Source organism: Telmatherina bonti, assembly GCF_933228915.1.
Source record: "Telmatherina bonti genome assembly, chromosome: 15".
In the NCBI taxonomy this organism is placed as follows: Eukaryota; Metazoa; Chordata; class Actinopteri; order Atheriniformes; family Telmatherinidae; genus Telmatherina; species Telmatherina bonti.
In genome coordinates, this window is record NC_136613.1 from 25,978,802 (window position 1) to 25,999,642 (window position 20,841).

The 20,841-nt window shown below is 38.5% G+C and overlaps 1 protein-coding gene across 1 annotated transcript in view; it reads left to right on the top strand.

Annotated features, from left to right (window-relative positions):
• Positions 1-20,841, top strand: part of thsd7ba (thrombospondin, type I, domain containing 7Ba) — a gene marked incomplete at both ends in the record, with an annotated part of 175,096 nt that overhangs the window by 58,396 nt on the left and 95,859 nt on the right. Inside the window, 4 exons of the mRNA XM_079254456.1 lie at positions 2,996-3,244; positions 4,178-4,347; positions 6,243-6,401; positions 12,261-12,461. Of these exons, the coding sequence (XP_079110582.1) occupies positions 2,996-3,244; positions 4,178-4,347; positions 6,243-6,401; positions 12,261-12,461 (779 nt within the window). The remainder of the gene's footprint in view (positions 1-2,995; positions 3,245-4,177; positions 4,348-6,242; positions 6,402-12,260; positions 12,462-20,841) is intronic.

The window sequence follows — 20,841 nt, forward strand, 5'->3', positions numbered from 1 at the left end:
CCTTTTTATTTTTATTTTTATTTTTATTTATTTTATTTTTTTTTTGTGATCTAGACTGTCTCACCATGAATTAACTTTTTTGTGTTGGTCCTATTTATTAGCAGCTGGTTCATTTGTGCTACCAGGCTTCAATGAAGTGCAGGTGTGCCAGAAAGTGTGAATCATGTCCAGGCATGGAGCAGTCTATCTAATCGTACTTGAGACTCTGTCTTGGATGCCTCCCACTGGTATGGTCGCTGATGGTTCTTGTTCTGGGGAGATTACCCGGATAAACACTCAATAGGATTGGTATTATGTTGTGTTTTGAATTTACATTTTACAGGTACTTAATTAATGTGATTATATTAACTCTAACAGAATGCACTGCTTCAAAGAGGATCAAGTTTTTGCTTGTGTATATATTTCAGAAAGGTTTGCAAATTCAATTACACCTTTTTATGACTTCGAAAATTAAAAGAAAAGCCGAAGTTCCTTTGGTAACTGATATGTGTATCTATCATACATCAGTTTATGTTTTTTTCATTCGATGTAAAGCTCTAAAAGTCAAGGAATAGGTATCATAACTAGGTTGAAATAGGCCAAAGTAAATGTATTTGTATTATAATGCAGACATGATCATTGGTCATCTGTTCTCGTGATCCCTACGAGACATGTTTTGTTCCTATGAAAGTTCATTCAAAACACATAAAATGCTTTCTTTATTGATGAGGTGTTATTTATTCAATTATAAATCTGTTATGTGAGGGCTGCGGTTTCATGAGTGTATTGGCAGGGAAGTGAGGTATTATTGTGTTAAATGTCAAGTGGTGCTCCCCCTCGCTCCCTGCTTTTTAAGCTAAACCTGGTATTTGGATTTGATAAGAATGGATTTTGCTGCACATACTCAAGTAGAAGGCAAGAACAAACACACACGCTGTACACACATATTACTAAAACACCAGGTGCTTTCTCCTCAATGAGTGAGAAAATCATTGCAGCTATATTAGGCCTGTTGTCTAAATGCCACTAAATACCATCTTCTTGAAGTAAAGTGACACTATTAGCTGCCTGTTAAAATCAATTTTAAACTTCCACCTATTAAGTTGGAATATCAAAAACAGTATTTTAGTAATATTCCACCTGAACATTGCATTTCATTTCATCATATTGCTTTGACAATGTCATGGACATGGTACTATATTAGTACAGTGAAGAATTAGGTGTCGGGGAAAGGTATTGAAAGACCAAAAGCAGAACAGGAAGCAGGCAGGATGCAGGAAAAAGAATTTTAAATAAAAACTTAACTTGGCTTGGCTTGGCACAAGAAAACAAGGCTAGAAGAATAAACTGGCAATGTGAACTGAAAACAAAGAGATTGATTTCACAGTCATTAATAAAACGCAGGTGGAGTCAATGAACCAAATGAAATCAGGTGAGCTGACGGATAGGAACTTTAAACCTGTCACATTGAGGAAAAACTACAAAATAAAAAAAAAAAAAACGCAAAATAAAACCATGACATTAAGCGTCATATGAATTTGGTCAAATCTGTGTTTCCTGTTTTGGAGAAAGAGTCTCAAACTTGGTTACCTTGTTATGAATTTTATGTCCACTGGTTATCATGCTAAATGCTTCATTTGGCTTCATGGCTACAGTATGATGGGGTCATTTACTGCACGGCACCTGATTAGCATGGTTTTACTAAGAGGGAAGATTGGAGCTTTTGAATATATGGATTTCCCACATGAATTCTGCCTCATTCTACTTTTCTCTCAACCTAATTATAAAGTAAAATTCTAAAATGAGTATTGTGCTCGCATCTTAATAACCTCGCTAATTATATTGCCCATATTGAACAATGGAAGCTGTAATTACATGACTAATGCACTTGTTTTATACGTGTCGAGGAGCATACAGCTCCTTGTAGCACTTCTGTAAAAGCTTGACTGTGGTGTTGGAGGATATGTGAGAGGCTTAAATGTTGTCATTCAGAAATGGAAGCAACAAAGGACATTTGTTCTTCAGAAAATCACTATTGCCGTAAGTTAGTTGGCTCTCTAAAAGTTGACTTGATTAAATCGGACCAATTATGTTTCAAACCCCATAGAGGCAATCTAGATTAGTAATATATATATATATATAATATATAATATATATATAAAATTGCACTCAGTTTGAAGACACACATTCAGGTCATCAGTATCCAGCATTATCTTTGTATAATTACATCTTGATATAAATCTAAAAGCTGTGTGTCATTAACCTAATGTTCTGCAGGTGTATCATTGTGGGAACCTGAATTTCATTAGGAGCAAGAACACACACTGCAGCCTAATCCAAATAAAATCCCCCACTGATGGCACCTATTGCTTCGTGACAGCTCAGTGACCTTGAAAAAAGGACGTCATCTTATGTTAAGAGACACATCTGTTCAGTATCATGCTATTTGAGCATTAGCATTAGTCAAAGACCTATTGTCTCTGTCACAATGTGACACATTTTGTGTGGGGAGCAAAGAACTTATGAAAGTCCTTGCTCCCCATCAAACCATGATGTTTTCCTTAAATCTAAACAGATGTTTAATTGTTAAGGCTAACAAGGTTTTGTATTTTCTTTGACCAAGTGACTATGATGCACGTGTGTAACCAAAGAAAATGGGAAAAATAGCACAATATGTCAGCACCAGGACATACCACGGACTGAAAGTGATATTCAGAGAGTAACAAAAGAAGAATAAAACCTTTCTACAGAACTTGGATGCAGTTCTATCAGGGGGCAGCTGATGTGTAAGATTTGCATGTTGACAGGAAGTTAATTTTCCATCCATGTGGTTTGTGGAAAACTTGCATGCTGAACTTTCATTCGGCTTTGTACAGGAGAACGTCTCCATATTTCTGCTTAGTTCCCAGTTATGTTTTAAAAGTGTGAGAGGATTGCAGTTGTGTAATGTGTAGCTAAAAGTTTCTTTGAAGTGTCTTTTAAGTGACTTTAATAATGCAGTTTTCTCCATCGTCAGCTTGTGTACCAAGGACAGCTCGCCCCTGGCCTTCCAGGCATGTGGGATGGCCAAGGATTGCCAGCCATCTGATTGGTCATCCTGGAGTCCCTGCTCTAAGACCTGTCGGTCCAACGATCTGTCTCCTGGTTACCGTGTTCGGTCACGGATCGTGACACAGATCCCGCATGGAAGGGGGAAGCGTTGCCCTGCCCTCGAGGAAAAAGAAGCTTGTAACATCATTGGAGATTTACTTCCAAAATGTCCCAGGTGATTCTTCAATTATAGCAGTTATAACAACACATAAACCTTTCATCTGAAGTTCTGTTCATGCGTAACATTTCCTGACACAGATTTAAATTAATAAAGTTTGTGACTCCAAAAACAATTTTTTGTTCATTTTTGCTCTTTTGAAATTTTCTATGAACAGTTATAAGAAAAAGGAAAGAGGAAGCAAATATTTCCTTTTTCTTATAACTTTGACTATTTTGTTCATCATTTCTTAAACTGTTGTCTAATTAGAAAAACCTCCCAGCTGCAACATCCCGATCATGCGTTGGCTCAGATAGGATGGTGATAAACAGGGCATGCCTTACCCTCTTTGTTTTCCAGGCACCGAAGTTAAGATAGGCTTTAGCTAACATTACATGCACTGAACAAAGTAGTCAATGGAGAATTACATTCCCTGCTGGTTAATTTTGTTTTATTCGTTAAATTTACATGGAGTGCCTGGGAGCAGAGGATTTACATGATTAGGGAAAACTCATTACAGAAATTAAGCATTTGATAGATTACTAGAGGCTGTTGTTCTGGTAATCTCCTCAAATATTATTGCTTTCTGCATGACTGGATTTTTCATAGTTGAAACCAAACATTTGTTTGGAAGTTCTCGAATCAAAATAATCATGCCTCCCTCCCCGTGATACACTGTGACAAAGCTCTTGCCAAAGACTGCACACACTAATTTGTCTCTTGCTCTGTGGGACTTTGTGAAAGCAGCTGTCACAGTCGTGCGCAAACTGATACTTTACCCTGTTTAGGTACTTTCAGTTTTTCACTTTGTGTAGATAAATAACAATTTTGTTTTTTGAAATTCGCCAAAATTGTGATGAATATAATTTAAGATGCATTACAAACACTGACCCTTCGTCTATTTACTAATAGTTTTGATAATTATTTTCATGGCTATGTGTGCTATGTCAGGTGCATGTGGAGGACCACTGACTGGGATGAATGCCGCATCCTGCCCCTACTCAGCCAGCAAGATCAGAGGCTGGCTAATGTCAGTCTTCTGTGTGGAGGGGGCATCCAGACCAGGAAGACCTACTGTGTTCAAGTCCCTGATGATTCAGCTCCACATCACAGGAAGGAAGGTGAGGAGAAATATGAAAAAAAGAAAAGAAAAGCACCTTCATCTCAGTTGACCCAGGGCTTTCTGGTAGCACATTGTGACTCCAGATACAATATTAATAAATTGCAAGGAAACTTAGAGTTGTGGTTTTAAATTATTAAAGTCGACGTTAGTAGCAGAACATGATATTGGTTACATGGACAAAAAACAAAAAAAATCAACACAAGTTGATTGAAGCTGAAGCTGCTGCAGCACGACATGTGTAAATGGACAGTAACATACAATTTAAACATGTTTCACTAATGTACAGTTGCTGAGGCTCTAAGCTGCAGGGGATCTAAAATCTGCATGTGAATTAGCTTATCTTACCGCTTAAGATTTTTTATTCCACTTCAGACCCTTCATGAAACCAAACACTCTAAGCCCAAGCTTCATAAAATATACACACCCCTTTTTCCAGGAAAGTGCAATAAAACAACCGAGCAGCATGAAGTCAGTTTTCATAATGACAAACATTCAGTGTTTATGTAACGTCTGATATGTCTGAACTTATATAGTTATCCTTTTTCCATGTTTTGAGTTTTTTACAGCATGAATTGAAATCTGTCACTAATCTGCTTTTTAAAACATTATTTTAGTCTGTCGGTCATGTGAATGATCCAAAAAGAAATGTGAAAATCAAGTTTTACACTTATAAATTACCAATAAAATGAAGCCAGTACCACTGGACATTTCATTTTGCTTTTTAATTAAACACAGTGAGTCATTTTGCATAATAAATACTGATATAAGACCTTAACCTTCCCCTGTTTTTTTTGTTACGGTGCACTCCTGAGTTCTATGTGGCTTCATGTCCCTGCTGATGTGTTCTGACAGTTGTGCCAAGACCCTTACAGTCCTCTTGTGTGCTCAAAGAAATGCTTGGAGATTGGTATGTTCAATGTGTGTGTCTGTATCAATATTAAAGAAAGCTGTTTTTTGAACTAGTAGATGTGAAGGACAAAAATCGATACCTCAAACGTAATATTTACCTCGAAATGACCCTCGTAGTTTTGGTTAACATAAACACAGGACATGTAATATGGAATAGTGTTCGCTGTAGGATGGCTACTGCAGGTACACAGCTGACAATCATAGACAAACACAATTCAGGTTACAAAGCAGAAGGATCTGTACTGCACTTTATCACTGCGTCTAAGCAAGCATTTCATTTTTAAAAAGGAGATCAAACACCATGTAAATTACTTTGGGTAAAAAGACAAAATGCTCTGTGGACATTTAGCAAATTTTTCTATTGGCTCTCATTTAAATGTAAATTTGCCTCTTGATGTGCGGAGGTGCATCAAAATGGAATGTTAGATTGAATAACTCCCCATGTTGTGGACAGGCAGAAAAATACCCTCTTACTCTGTGAGAGAGTCTAATGTCAGCACCTATTTTAAGTGGCTTAGCTCTCTGTGATCTTCAAATGGTGTCAGGCATGCTTAGCGGTGAATTGGTTTACACTGTGTGTGTTGATTTGATATCTCCCTGTTCAGATTGTCCTCACTCCCTGAGAGCAGCTGCTCTCTACATTGTAGACTACCTAGTATTCAGATAAGCAATATCCCTGTTTCCTCTTTTTTTTTCTACACAAAAAGCTTTGCAAAAGTAGCCATCTTCAATCCAGGGTGTTGAGCATTTGAAGTTGTGGCCTTTCCCAGTTGGAACTGAATTACATCCATACTGTGCAATCTGATGGCAGTGAGGCTTCTTGATCTTCTTCCCTCTCTTCACATCATCTAGCACAAATCTCTGCTAGGCGTCCAATCCAAAACATATTACTCGGCAGCAATCACACAAACACACACTCTACAGCTGACTGTGTGGTTTGACTTGAGATTGGTTTATCCTTCCTTTCATCCTCTGTTTGTTCAGTGTCCAGGCCCGTTAATGCCAGGATGTGTGAAGGTGCAGAGCCTCCCTTGGCCGTGCAGAACTGCTCCATCCCCTGCCAGCACCGCTGCACGCTCTCTCAGTGGTCACCATGGAGTTCCTGCCTACATGACGACTGTAAAGAAACCCAAGGGAAGAAAGGTATGCTGAAGTGACGATATGCATATGAACAAGCTTCAGCTTTTGAAAGATTTACGGAAGTATGCATTTGATACAAGACGTTATGGAAAATGGATACTATGTGGAAGCAATTGCATCAAGAGTCTTACAGTGAGAAATGACCATTTTAAGCAAGTAGTTGCAAAAGAAAGGTACAACATGCACAACAAAAGAGCGGGTTTATGATTGTAGTGGTGTCTAATTCAGTCTCAGACAACAGCGGCTGTTTTAAAATACCATTTAAAGTGGAGAAGAATGGACAAATAAAAATAGTTAACTTAAACAGACTACTGTTTATACACTTAAGTCATTCAACAATACCTGAAAATGTCACTTAATTATGTATCTGTTTGCTTAAAGAAAACAAATGGCCATTTCCGTTTTTTATATTTGTCAGTTTATCTCCTGTTGCATTTGAGCTTATAGCACCAGAAATGGTGCTAATCCCAGACTGCAACCTGCTGTTAGCCCTAGTTATCGCAATAACCACCAGCTTTAGCAAGATGGAACAACCTTGATAACAGCTGAAGTGGATAATAGAATATTTTCCATCCCACCAGATATTTCCCAAGTTGCAGCAGTTTTCCAAATGTGCAAAACTGTTTTCTCAGATCCATTATTGGCAGATGGGTGGACAGAGGGATGCAAACACAACATCCAGAAACATTTTACAAATTGTTTGCTAACAAGCTGATGTGATTTAAAGTTGTGCAGATGGCCTGCTGGCAAATAATCACTACTTTATAGCAGACAGATCTAAAATCACTTGTAGCGGTATGCCCTTCCAGTATGATCAGTTTGCACTGATCCGAGAGATATCACACATGTGCTTAGACTTTACGGCAGCTTGTGTGGCGTTTCGACAGTCCTGAGGTGCGATGTGTGTGGCTGAGGATGTCAGGGAGTGTTTTAGGTGTGTTTATAGAACAGGATGCAGCAACTTTTCCTTTTGGTTCAAATGATTAAATTGTTCTCTGATAAATGGCCGAATGATAATGTGAACTGTGTGCTGCAAGAAGAGACATCATTAACCACTCCAGATGAAAGAAAGCAACGGAGATGGCACCTGAAGTTTAGCTCTCAGTGCTCAAGAAAGGTGAGGAAAGAATTACCAGATGACACGATTCCTGTCTGAGCATCAGCGTACAGAAGCATTCAGTGCTGTCTTCACGCACTTGTCTTTCAGGTGAAAGCATGTCACATCGGACCACTTTAAAGGGGCCGTGCGCTGTATGTGGAATGTAGTGTGTGTTTCACTGTGTGGCAGCGGCTGAGATGTTAGTGTGTTGGTGCTGAGCTAAAAGGGCAGTGTGACCTCGTCTCTGCAGTGAGTAAATGTACATGAAAGCGCCCAGGGGTGCAACTGAAGTGTGGATTGTTCAGGTCAGTGGCCGCACTCTCCAAACACTGCATCTCTGTGGCTTGAGCCAGCTCCTCTAACTGACACTGTCATTAATATATTTCAGTGGGTGAAAAACAATAGCATCTGCTGTTTTGTAACGGACTCTCTTGTGGCACGCTATCTTTTAATGGCATTCATAAAGAGTGAGCGCGCGTAGCAGATAGAGTATGAAACCAATACAAAGTCACTCACAGTGAGCAGTGTTGCCTGCAATGCAGTGAACTGATATCGAGTTGTGAGGCATTGTGATGATCCGAGTCACTTGCCTGTAGCCCTTGAGCTTCAGAGAATTTCTCGCTCCCATCGAATGGCTTTTATGTTTAGAAAACTGTGATCCATCTCCAACCAAAAGTCCCGCTTGAATCCTCGTCTTCAGGTGGCAGAGACAACCAGCGAAAATGGTTGCACCGGCCCCGGCTTTGCTCTCTCGAAAATGACTAATTTAGATCGGCTCTCAGCGGCTTCACATCTTTTCACGTTATCTCGTCCTATCGCATTTGCTGCTGCAGTATGTGGGAGAATAAATTGAACATGGTAGGTTACTGGAGAGAATATTTGTATGGCTTCTATCAGAGCTTGCAGAGCTGGAAGGAAAGTGCTAAAATTCACTGGTTTGGCCCTTGTTTCCCTGAAATAAACCTGGTATGGCCAAGAAACCTTTCAATTATTAATATCCACAAGGGCATGCCCAGCAAAATTGTTTTTTGTGGCTTGGATGTGAGTAGCAGTAAGTGCTGTGGGCAACACTGCAATCGATCCACAGTGTCTTTGCTCTTGGAGAGCACACTCGGGCAGCATCTCACAGATCAGGCTCTTCAACTGCCGCTTCATTCCTTTAGATGGTCGGGGGGGATGTAATTTGCAGAGTGGGTATCCAGGGGTTAGACAGTGCCACCTGTGGAGGAAAAGAATGCAAGACCTTTCTTCCATGTGTCATAGCTGAGATAAAAATGATTGTGGCTCAAAAAGAAAAGATGCTCCTGCTCAGGTGTCACAGAGGGGACGGGCTGCAGCTTCAAAATAGCACTTTTATGCTTTAACTTTCCATCTGCAGGAACACTGTGCTGTCATCAGGGGACTGGAAGAGCTTAGTAGCAGTCAATGCAAGCAATAGATTAGAAGAAGTCCAATCAGTAAGCACCTTTACATGGAAAAATGAATATTTATGAAAAAATAATCTGTAGGATGATCAATATTGTAGAGAAAGGGTTATGCATCAATATATGTGACCGCTTGATGATGTGGCTGATTAGGCAACTGCCATGGTAGGAATGACTGAGTCAAAACATTCATGTTATTCAATAACTCTAATTACGTGTTAAATGAGGATCGCCATCGACAAATTTAAAGCAAAAAGGAAATGCACTGCTAAAAATGGAGCATTGGGGGATGAGATGGTAAAAATAAGAAATACTACAAAGAGGGGATTTTTTTTTCTTCAAGGACTGAAGAGTCAGTTTGTAATTGTTCATATTTAACAAAGGCAGTCACTGCAGGCTGTGTGCTGTTGAAGTGGAACAAATATGGCTATGCTAAAATCAAAAAAGGAAATTCCCATGATGTCTCAGGAGGCTTGTTCAAGTGTGTAAATGTAAATTCTGCAATATTTTATCTGACAGATAAACACAAAAGGTATGAAATCAAGTCCACAATAACTCAAAAAGTGCTCTCCTCCCGATTTTATACATTCAGACTATTGATGCCTCAGAGATGGCCCTCAAGAGGCTGAATTAGTCAGATAAATACTTGTTCTAAGGGCTTTTCTTAAAGCTGTTAAAGCATTAATCTAGTTAAGCACCATTTAAGAACTAAGACAATGTCTTCCTTTTCATTTCTATCACCGGTGGTTTTAACACAATAACATGAACAGAAAAACATGTTAACACTCATCCATATGAATGACCAGTTTGTTGTGGACATATTCCTACAAAAAGAGATCTTTTACTGTTGATGTAAAAACACACAGTTAGAAGAAAATATTCACAAGGTTATGTTATGTTCAACCCAACCGAACCAAATCAATCTTTGTTGTCATTCTGCAGAACATTCTGCTGGAGTACAAGTAGAATCTTGTACTCCAGCAAGATTCTACTTATAGAAATAGTTACCATGAAACTATTTCTCTGGAACCTAAATTCTAAAGAAAGAAATGATTAAAGTCACGTACAGAATATTAATAATAAAAAAAAAACAAAACATTCTCAATGATTTCTCACAACCCTGAATCGTAAATAAGAAAGTGTAGACTGAAATGGTGGTAAGGTGATTCAATAAAGGATTTTCTCTTTTTTATCCTTTTGATCATTTTATTTCTTGTTGACTTGCATCAGAGTGCGCACGTTCATTTATTTTTTCAGTCCACTGAACTCTTGCGCCCTCAAATGTTATATCTTCTGGTGACCTTAATGGTCAAAATTTCATCCCACCAAAACTGCTTAAACCATCATAAAACAGTATATTTTCATCTTTTTTTCCCCACAGCTTATTGAAAGAACTTCCTTCCTGTTGAAAAACACCAAACATTCAATGATTGTTATGATTTTAACCATTTAAACACAAATTTGAATATCTGAATCACTTCCTTGTTCTCTTTTTTTTTTTTTTCTTATTTAAAAAAAATTCTAAAAATAAGAGTTATTGTAAAAGTTCATACCACCAACTGCAACATAGCAGAAATGATCAACAAGTGAAATAAAACATAAAGTGAAGAAGAATGGACAAAAATACCTGAGGTGTACATGAGGATTAAATTAAGAAAAGGTACACTTCCAGTGAGGGTTCGGTTTAATGATCCTCTCCCTGATCATGACTCATCACAGGCTCAGTAAGTGTGGCATATGAGACGGATACTGTGACATCAACAGATTTAGACTGTATTTTTTTTGCCTCCCATGTCTTGTCAGTTGATAAGATTGCCAAACTGAGCGAGGAAGCTGCATGGGTACATAAACTGACACAAAAGATTAAACTTTTTCTCACTACTGTCACCTGTAGATCTTCTTGAATTTTTAATTTCAGATCAGGTCATTTCTACTTCTACTCAGTTCAGAAGAAACACTGAAATGATAACATCTAAAATGCAAAAATCATATATTCTGAAATCAATATTCTGTGACAAATATGAATAAAACTCCACAAGCAAGTACAAGCCAATAAAGACATAGAAGGAATATTTTTTTCATTCATTTTATTTAACTATGTTAGCTATAAGTTCCATATTTAGGTATGTCTATGTCATCCGTATATAAAGTGTGCAGAACAGCTCAGAAAGAGGATCATAAATTTGTGACAGAGTCGGCAGCAGCAATAAAAATAAAGTGAGACTCGGTAATTGGACAGACAGAATGTCACTGTGGAAAACTGCACACGCATTACTGCAACTTGACCTGACTCACTCACACTTTTTCACTTGTTTAACACTTATTTTTCTGCTGAATTTATATTTTTTTTCTTACCATCTCTGGCATCCCACCTTCGAAATGTAAGATTTACTGGATATCAGCTGGTACAAACTGAAGCAATTCCTCTTTGTTTATCATTTAATCACTATCAGCATCATTTAAAAGATGAGTTTTACAGCATGTTCATTGACAGAATTCATCCCAGTGCAACCTGCACCAGATCTTGCAAACGTAGTTTCCATTTTTATTAAACAGAAAATGAGATCCCATGTGCTTCTTGGCTATCAATCAAATGTTGTATAAATATTGCATTAATACTAAACATGCAAGACCAAAGGAAATGCCCATGAAAATTGCATTCACTGTTTCAAATGCTTTCATGCAGAAGTTATGGGCATAGACTCTGGGTTTCATTCAACTCCGAGCTATTTTACAGATCACTGAGTGGAGAGCTGCTGTTTCTGAAACAGAGCTTGATAAATAGATGCAGCATTTCCTCCTCTGTGACACCATATCTCATTCTCTGCTAACTTGATTCCGTTAGAAAAGTTTGGTTAAAAAAAAGAAAACAGATAAATAACAAAACCACTTTGGACACTGAACCCCTTCCTATTTCTAAAGAATTGTTCAACCTAGATCTTTTGTTTTTCTGTAAAGCGACCTGACACTGACATCAAAGGAAAACAAACATGTTTCTCCATCCTGCCTCCTTTGAAAGTTGTCTTTTGTTTTCTTCTTTAAATTTCATGAGAAACATGACAGCCTTGATCACTGTTTCTTGTGAGAGCAGACTTACAAACAAGCTACCAGACTAACTTTAAGAATCCTGCAGCTAGTCATCAATTTCAGGTGTAAAAATTCTATCAACAAAAAGGACTATACTGATGAATTACTATTGAACAATTGTATATGGTTCTTTTCTTCTTTTGTTGAAATATGTTTTTGTACCTGCTGGTTTGCACAAAAAAAGAAAAAGAAAAGAAAAATCTATCACCTTTGACATTTTCAATAGCTTCCCTCCCACCTTGTTTCCATCAGGTTTCAGACAAAGGAAGAGAGAGGTGTTGTGGGAGTCAGGTGGTTCTCTGGGAACTTGCCCTCATCTGATGGAGTTCATCCCCTGCGAGGATCCTGCCTGCTACCTGTGGCAGGTCCGGCAGGAGGGAAGGTGCATCCCAGCTAAAAACTCCTGTGGTCCTGGATCTGCAGCCCAGAATGTGACCTGTGTCAGTCCTGAAGGTAATATTGTGATTTCGTCTCAAACTTACCCTGTTAACATTTAATGCCTCTACCTGCGAGGACAATTTTTTACTTTTAGTTGTATACATTTGCATGCAGTTTGGTCTTACTTGCTATGAGTCAGAAGTACCGAACAGAAGATTATGAGTTCTGTGGAGTAGTTGCTTTCTGGCACATAGTATGATCATTTACACATTTAGATTAAATAAAAAGTGATTGTATAGTAAAGTATGACCACAGATTAATGTTATTTAATGCAATAAATCATTTCCCTTTTGCTGGTTTGAACCATCAGAAAAGCTAACCATGACCTACCTTGAGTGTTCTTCCTCATTTTAGATTTAAAAATAACACATGGAAAGACATTCCTTTAACAAATTCAGAAAACTGTGCAAACCAGAAACTGACACCTTGTCATAAAAATAATTAGACTGTAAGCTACGAGCAGCAGTAAAAGTCATGAAGGTTACAGTAGAGCCATCAGTGCTGTAGTCTGGAGATGTAATACTACCATTCCCATTGTGATGCATAAACCACTGCTTTTAATGTGGTCCATTGTGCTCAGCCATATCATCAGGTTGGGTGATAGGAACATCAGCATTAACGGAGCATGCATTATTCATTGCCAACCATTGTCAGGTTTATGGGCACCGAAAACACTGCCTTGATTAAAACTCAGACTCATAGCTTCCTACTGGGCATTAATTGCTCATCTTCATTGATTATAAACCTAATTGCACCATTTTTTTGTCCATGTTTTATTACTTTGTCACAATGGATCACGTGTATGTTTATCGTGACGCCAGTAGAACGTCCAATTATATTAGCTAACACTAACATTGAATACGTTATAACATGGGCAGGCAAGGATGGGAGCTTTGACAGCTTTTAAATTACTTGTGAATTTATAGTTAGGGAATGTTGAAAAGTTAGTGATTGTTGTTTTGTCCTTTAGTTGAACATTCAGCGTTCAAGCTCAGTGGTTTGTTTTGGCATGCAGCAGTATCACTAGTAAGTGTTAAAGTGATGCAAACTCCTGTAAAATAGTTCACGTAAAGTACAGCAATGGAGTTAAAAGAAAAAAAAAAAAGGATATTGTAATTGCAGGTCACTTAATGCTGAGGTAGGTAATATTGGGGAGCGAGCAAGATTTGAAAATGGCACCCTGTCTTGCCCCCTCCTCTTTGGTTTTGCTCCTTACATGATCCAAGGCTTTTTTATTTGCAGCTTTTTCCACCAATGATTTTCTATTTCTTGGCTGTTTAGCAGGAGGAGGCAAATAAACCGAGCCGGGTCGGGAAAAAACCTTTGTGCATTTTCCCAGCCATGTTTGCATTCCGAGTTTCTTCATTACTACTTTGTATTTTTATGCTACCATGCTATTTATAAGTAGGGTGTGGCTATCAGGTATGTGCTGCAGGTGAAGGAGGAGGGGAGCCGGGAGAAGAAGCTTACGAAATATAAGAAGTGAACAACTTCATTTCAGTCTGAACATTTGGATTAGTCAGAGTTTTTACAGATTTACAGTAAACTGAGGGGTCTAACAATATGTATTATTGTTCATGATTACAAAATGTACAGACTATGAGGATGAGGAACCACTTCACCAGGAGTTAAAAAAAATGTCTCTGAGCAAGATTACCAAGTACAGCTTTAAAATCCAAATTTTGTTTAAATTAAAAATTATTTATTTATTCAGTCACTGTCTAAACCACTTAGTCCATTTAAGGGTTGCGTGGAAGCTGGAGCCTATCCCAGCAATCATCTGTGAGAGGCAGGGTGCAACCTGGACAAGTTGCCAGTCCATCACAAATTTTCAGTGAAATCAGATTTAAAAAAAACAAAAAAAAACTGTAAAATTCAGGGTTATGTTTAGTTAGTAAAACTACCAGCGTTTCGACATGCACAGTGTAAAGGAAACTAATGATTGGGACTGAACAGCTGTAAAACAAAGAGAGAAACACTAATCAGGGTGGCCAAATTCAGTTTGCTATAAGGCAAAAAGATTGGACTCTGGAGCAATGGGAGATGGTCATGTGGACTGATGAGTCCAGATTTACCCCGTTTCCATAGTGATTGGGGGCATCAGGGTAAGTAGAGGTCAGGATAAGGGGTTTAAGCCATCATGCGTGATATTTCTTGTATTTGCAGCAGAGACAACTTCAAACTTCTGCAGGACTGCGGCCCTTGAGGACTGGAGTTGCCTACCCCTGCTTTAAAACATAGATATGATGCTCTGCATTGAGGTTGCCTCACACATATTACACATATTAGTTTTCAATGTCATTTATAACTTTGTAACTTTCTATCATAGGTGATGATTTTTTTTTTTTTTTTTTACTTTGTCCTGATAACAAACACAATAGGTCCCTCTCCCCGTGTGCCCAATGACCTGATGCATGCCCGGTCTACATAAAGACTGTCAAACTATGCTGGACAGAATTCCTTCTTTTTATATATACTGTATATCTCAAATGGGGTCAAGCTCAGAGAAGCTGATGCTGTTTCTTGATGTGGCTTATTATATGGGAAAGTGTGTCTAAACCTTTGACTGGCATTGCCTGTAGCCCACTCACACCAGAAAATGTTTATTATGTTTGGCTCTTTGACAGTGTGTTGTTGGGCAGTTGTTCTGTGGAAAAAACATCGTGTTGCAGTCCAAGCGCAATGATTGGTTAGTTTTTACCTATGTTTCACACAGTGAATAGTTTTTAAGGCTAACCATGTATTTTTATAACTAGGAAAACCCAAACATTTTTATGAAGTTTAATCCCAACATATGGAAAACAAAGCTAAAGGTATAAAGTTGTAACAAATCACAGAGTGGGAGATGTTGAGGAGCATGAAATTTGAACTTGAATGGTTGAATGCCATTAGTCCCAACCTGCCCTTTTGTTGACTTTACTATGTTGACACGCATCAGTGTCGTTGCAATCTACGGCACAATCCAGAATTGGAAACATAAGGAGGGGCCAAGGAGCTAATTTCTTGGAGAAAACTGATGGATCAAATATAGCTTTTGTTTAGCTTTGGATTGTGTCATAGACCTCTGCAAGAACTTTCATTTGTCATGTTATCATATGGACTCCCCGATCCCTCGGCATCATCCAGGCTGATTTACGTCTGTCCTGTTGTGCTCAAATGTTATTCTGAAGTTGTTAATGTCATTTTAATGTGTTGCTACTATATACAATGTTATATGCATTGCAATATTTTATCTAATTAAAAAAATTGTAGCAATTTAATTGCTAAAAAAAACAAAACAAAACAAAAAAATAAAAAATAAAAAAAAACACTGGCTCAAATACTTTATATTTCCTTTCCAATAACTTCTGAAAGGCATTAAATAAAATCCAATGAATAAATAATTATAGAATGGTTGTTTCTGCGCGCAGGATTTGATAAACTTCTTATTGTTTAATTAAAATGTAACACGTGCTTTATGCGCCTATTACACTGTAAACACCACATACCAATTAATGTTTAGACATCAGTGCTGCTTTCTTTCAATGAATCACTGCATACATATGACAAATGCTCAATGAGAAAGAACAGAATAAGAAAAGAAAATATTTAGATTATAGCCATGCAGATTTCTCAGTAGCGTCCTTTGATCAAGGTCAAGTTATTCTCCAGAGAGAATCTGCTTTTCGCTGTCTGCTGTTGTGTCTGATGTATAAATTTAGTAGACCTTGGAGAGTGCAGCCTCTAATTGCTACTGGGTCTGCACATTCAGATTCAAAGCATTCAAGTTCTCACTCTCCTCTCTTACACAAATAAGGATGATGGACAGAGAAGGGTAGAGGGGTGTTTTTTTTTTTTTTTTTACAAGACCACAAAAAAAAAAAAAAAAAAAAAATCAGGGTGCTTTTTGTCACTAAGACTGTCATATTTTCAATTAAAATCCTTTAAGGTTTGAGGTTAGGCCTGCTAATGTTTCCATACAAAACTAGTTTCAAAGCAAAATTTTAAAATTTCAAAGAATCTGATGAGACCGCTTCTGCTTGTCTTTCTTTCATTAATATCTGATGTCCCTGAACTCAAATTGAAATAAAAAAAAAAAATCCCAAACAGACTAAAGCTGGGCGGACACGGTGCGTTTTTAGAAATCTGACTGTCGGGGAAATGCTCCCACTGCACGACTGGGTTTGTCCCTCCTACTCTATTTGACCCTACGACATGTGTACTCATACTGTACGACTCCTGTCAGCCACGATTATTGACAACCACGACTACTTGTCGGCGTCAGTCGGCGTGTGACGGCACGACGTGCTCGAGTGTGAACAACGAAAAACAAAGGTTCCTAGTTCCTATGACAACCACAGCGTGCTTGACAACAAGATGGCGAGCAGGCAGCAAGTTGTTGCAGTTGTGTGCGCCGTCTTGTGCCCTGAAACAAAAAAAAAAAAAAAAAGAAAACCTCGTGTTCTTTCCATAGCTCTACTAATTTCTCTTCTAGCAGCTGTGTCCACCGCACATGTCTGAAGTTGGGGTTGCCCGTCATTGTTTAAAGCTCCACCGGTGTCTTCTGCACAGGTGCGAACGTAGAATTGTGACGTAACACCACTCACACTGTACGAGCGACGGCGAAAATTTCTGACGTGCCAGAAGTTTGATTGGGAGGTCGCAGCATCGTCGTTAGAACGTAGCAGCAATTAATCCTTCCTCGTGTGTATTCTCACACTGTACGGCTCACAACCTCCCGACTGGACATCCCGATGCTGCGATGTTTCCACGATGACGCAACGTGGTCTGCGACAGCAAAATCATGGTGAAATCGCCTCGAAATCGCACAGTGTCCGCCCGGCATAAACAACACTATCATTAATTCCATGTCATTTGATTAACAGTTTAATGCCTGAAAACACAAGTTACCTCTGGTTTTAGTCAGTTTTTTTTAACATTAACATTTTTAACACGTCTTAAAAGTGCTAATTAAACAGTGCTGATCAAAACTGAATAAATCCAACTTAGGCTGACATGATATGACATGATATGACATGATACACTGGGCCACAGCACTGTCTGCCTTTTTTAAAATGCCTTCTGCAATATTTTAAAATACCATCACATTTGGAGAGCTGTGGGATGTTGGTGCTGTTGCAGCAGGAATGTGTAGACTAACTGGAGAATTCCTGCAGAGAGACACACACACACACACACACACACACACACATGCACACACACACAACCCGTGCTACTGTGGTTTCAATCATTTTTACTCTGACAGGATGTGAAAGGTAGAGAGGTGGGAGTGAAATATCAGCAGAGATGAAAGGCTTGTTTATGATAATCTGATATGCTGTCATAAACAGAAAGCAGCGTAATATTTGCAGTTGCACATGCTTTATTTTTCAACAGTTGCGGCACATCTTGTAATCATGCAAATACAATCAGCTGACCTAGATGTCTTTGTCTACAAAGACGGCATTGATTCCGAGGAGCTCTCAGGTTTCGTCACACATCCTGGGGGAAGAAAAAAGTTGAAGATTTCTCAGATGAAAAAAATAAGGTAAGCTCACTTGAGCTTACACTTGAGCTCCGCTTGGTGTGTCTTGTTTAGTGAAAGACACCTTTAATTGGGGAGTAGCAAGCCAGTCAGGAACTGGCCTGCATTGGTTTCACCGTTTCCCTTTTAAAAACGGAAGCCTACACTCTTTAATATAAAATCCACTCTAACTCTTTTACTTTATTGTTCCTGTGTTTGTAGGTTTAAGTGAGGAGAGATCATTTTGGGCAAATGGAGGCACCTACAGTTGTGCTTATATGTATTCATACCCCTTCATTAAAGAAAAGGCTGAATTTACAACAGTCACTCAAATAACAAGAGACTTAAAAATGGAACAATAACAAAAAATTTGCAAAAATATAATTTAGTAATATGAGACACTGTTTTTTCAATTATTTGAGTTGAAGAAATAAAAAAAAAAGCAACCAAACAAATTGGTCCTGGACAAATTAGAGCACTTTTCTGTTGAATAGTGGGACAAAATATCTGTCAACAGGTGCAGAAGTCTGACTGAGAGGAACAGAAAACACCTGACTGATTAGTTTATGAGTGTTGTAATATGTAATAAATTATCTTATTTGTTTGCTTTTTTAAAAAAAAAAAAAATCTATTGAACCAGAATTAGAAAATAATGTAATGACTTTCATCAAATTTTTATTTCTTATTACTTTAGTCAATTTCAGCTGTTTTTTTTCCTTCTTTAATGAAAGGGTATGAATAAATATGAGCACAACTGTAAATTGTACTTTTTTTTTTTTCATTGTTAGACCTTGAATAGAAACAAAGCAAAAGTGCCGAGTCTCAAATGAATGCAGCAAAAACAGACAAAGCACCAAAGAATTCTACATCTTGTAATGGATATGGTGGTTGAAATGTCCCAGACAGCCACAGGGAGTCTGAACTTATTGGCCCTGAAAAGCAGATAAAGAGATTATTGGATAAAAGCAGAGATGTAGAAATGAGGAGAAAAGTTGTTTCTACTGAAAAGTCTGAATCGTTGTTTGGAAGGAAATTACATGTGTTGGATGTGCAGCAGAGTTGAGTATGTGGGTTTTACCTGTGAGACACCTATTAAACCTTTGATCCAATGCCACACAGCTGTTATAACACCTGCCTACACTTCCTGTCTATAGGCAGTCTTGTATTGCAGTAAAGTTTGGCAGGATGAAATGGCCAAAAGCCAATCTCCAGCCTCATACGGCTGTGTGGAAGCTAGCCATGACTGCTGCCAGGTCTGTCTGCAGAAGTGTCTGCAACATGTGCACTGGAACATGGATACGCAGATGAATGTTAGGATCAGCATAATGTCCAGATTCTGCCTTTGACTGTTTAATTCTGGGGTCAAAGTGCAGAGAAGATGTCTCGAATGTTAGGGTGATTGCTGCACTGATCAGGTTGCAGCTTTTGGTAGAAGCAGCGTGATATAGTCGGGTGGCATCTCCCTCACTGGGCAAACAAGACTGGAGGCAGTTTCAATGCAGACATCCTGAAATGGGATGTAGAGTGGATAGGAGGGAGTCCCCTGCCTGCAGTTTTGCCCATTAAAAATTTGTGGTATCAGTATGTGTGTGCTGTTTTTGCCAGAGATACCAAAAAAAACAACAAAAAACAGATTGGCTGATGAGCGACAAACACTGGTTGAAGAATTGGGCGTAATCCGACATCTGTGTGACCAAGCTGGTGACCAGCATGAGGAGGAAATGGTAGTGTATGTAACAGTGTATGGATCTTCCATGAGTTTCAGAGGTCCCTCCTAGTGAAATGAATATTAGGCTTATTCATTCTCTAGTTTACATGAAAAATGGATACACGAACTTGCGTCTGTCTACAGTGTCCTTAATATGCCTGATTTGGTCCATTTCATGTCTCTTGTGGCTGCGTCCCCAAACAGAGAGACACTACTGGAAACTGTGGGGGCAGTGTTGAGAAGTGGAGCTGACGTGCCATGAGGAAAACAAAGAAGAAGAGCAGAATTTTCTTTTTCTGTCTTCACTGATTTCTACTTTAAATTGGTGGCTGCTGCACAATTTCTTCCTCTTTTTGTTTGGTGATGAATAGATGCTTTGCATGTCTGGAAAGGTCAGTTGTGTGGCCGAGGTTTATTTGCTGACAAGCTTGTTTACAGAACCTGAAGCTTTTTTTTTTTTTTTTTTTTTAATGACTTTTTTTTTTCTTTTTCCAAAATTGTGATGGGTAAACTCAGACACAAATGTTCATACAGTATGTTTGTTTTACCAAGTTAATTTGAATCAAAACAAAAAAAAAAAATGAAATCACATTTGAAAAGCAGGCTATTGCAGCTGTCCATGATGTCAGGACTAAGTATAGTTTGTATTTGGCTGAAATGAGAGGAGTATTTGTTTGAACTAGTGGGTATCTTCAGTAAAGTGACAGGTACCCCAGAGATCTGCCATGTTTTCTCCACTTTTTCCCAGACTGAGTGAGCATTTTGTTTCCAATTTCCCAGCATAAGGCAACTCTGCACCCCGAGCCTTTAGAGGGATGAAGTTGTTTGGAAAAAGTCTGCTTATAGAGAGCAAAGAACCAACACTTGCCAACCAAACTTCAGCTGGAGATTTTAATGATTATCAGCGGCTGCACAGAAAACATCTTCTATCAAATAAATGACAGGTTTCGCTTAGCAAATGTAAAAGGTAATTCGTGAAACCACTCTGGTATAAATTCGAGCAGCTCAGACTTGTTTTAGGAGTATTTGGGGCTGAGCCAGTGATCTGTTTGTGTTATTTTTTTTTTGCAGAGAAACACCTCAATCTGCTGCACATGTCTTTTTTCCTCTCCATCAGTTCTTCTCTTCATTTTTACCCTGCCAATTGGATGGTCAACTCCAGATAGCGTGGACAAACTCAGTTA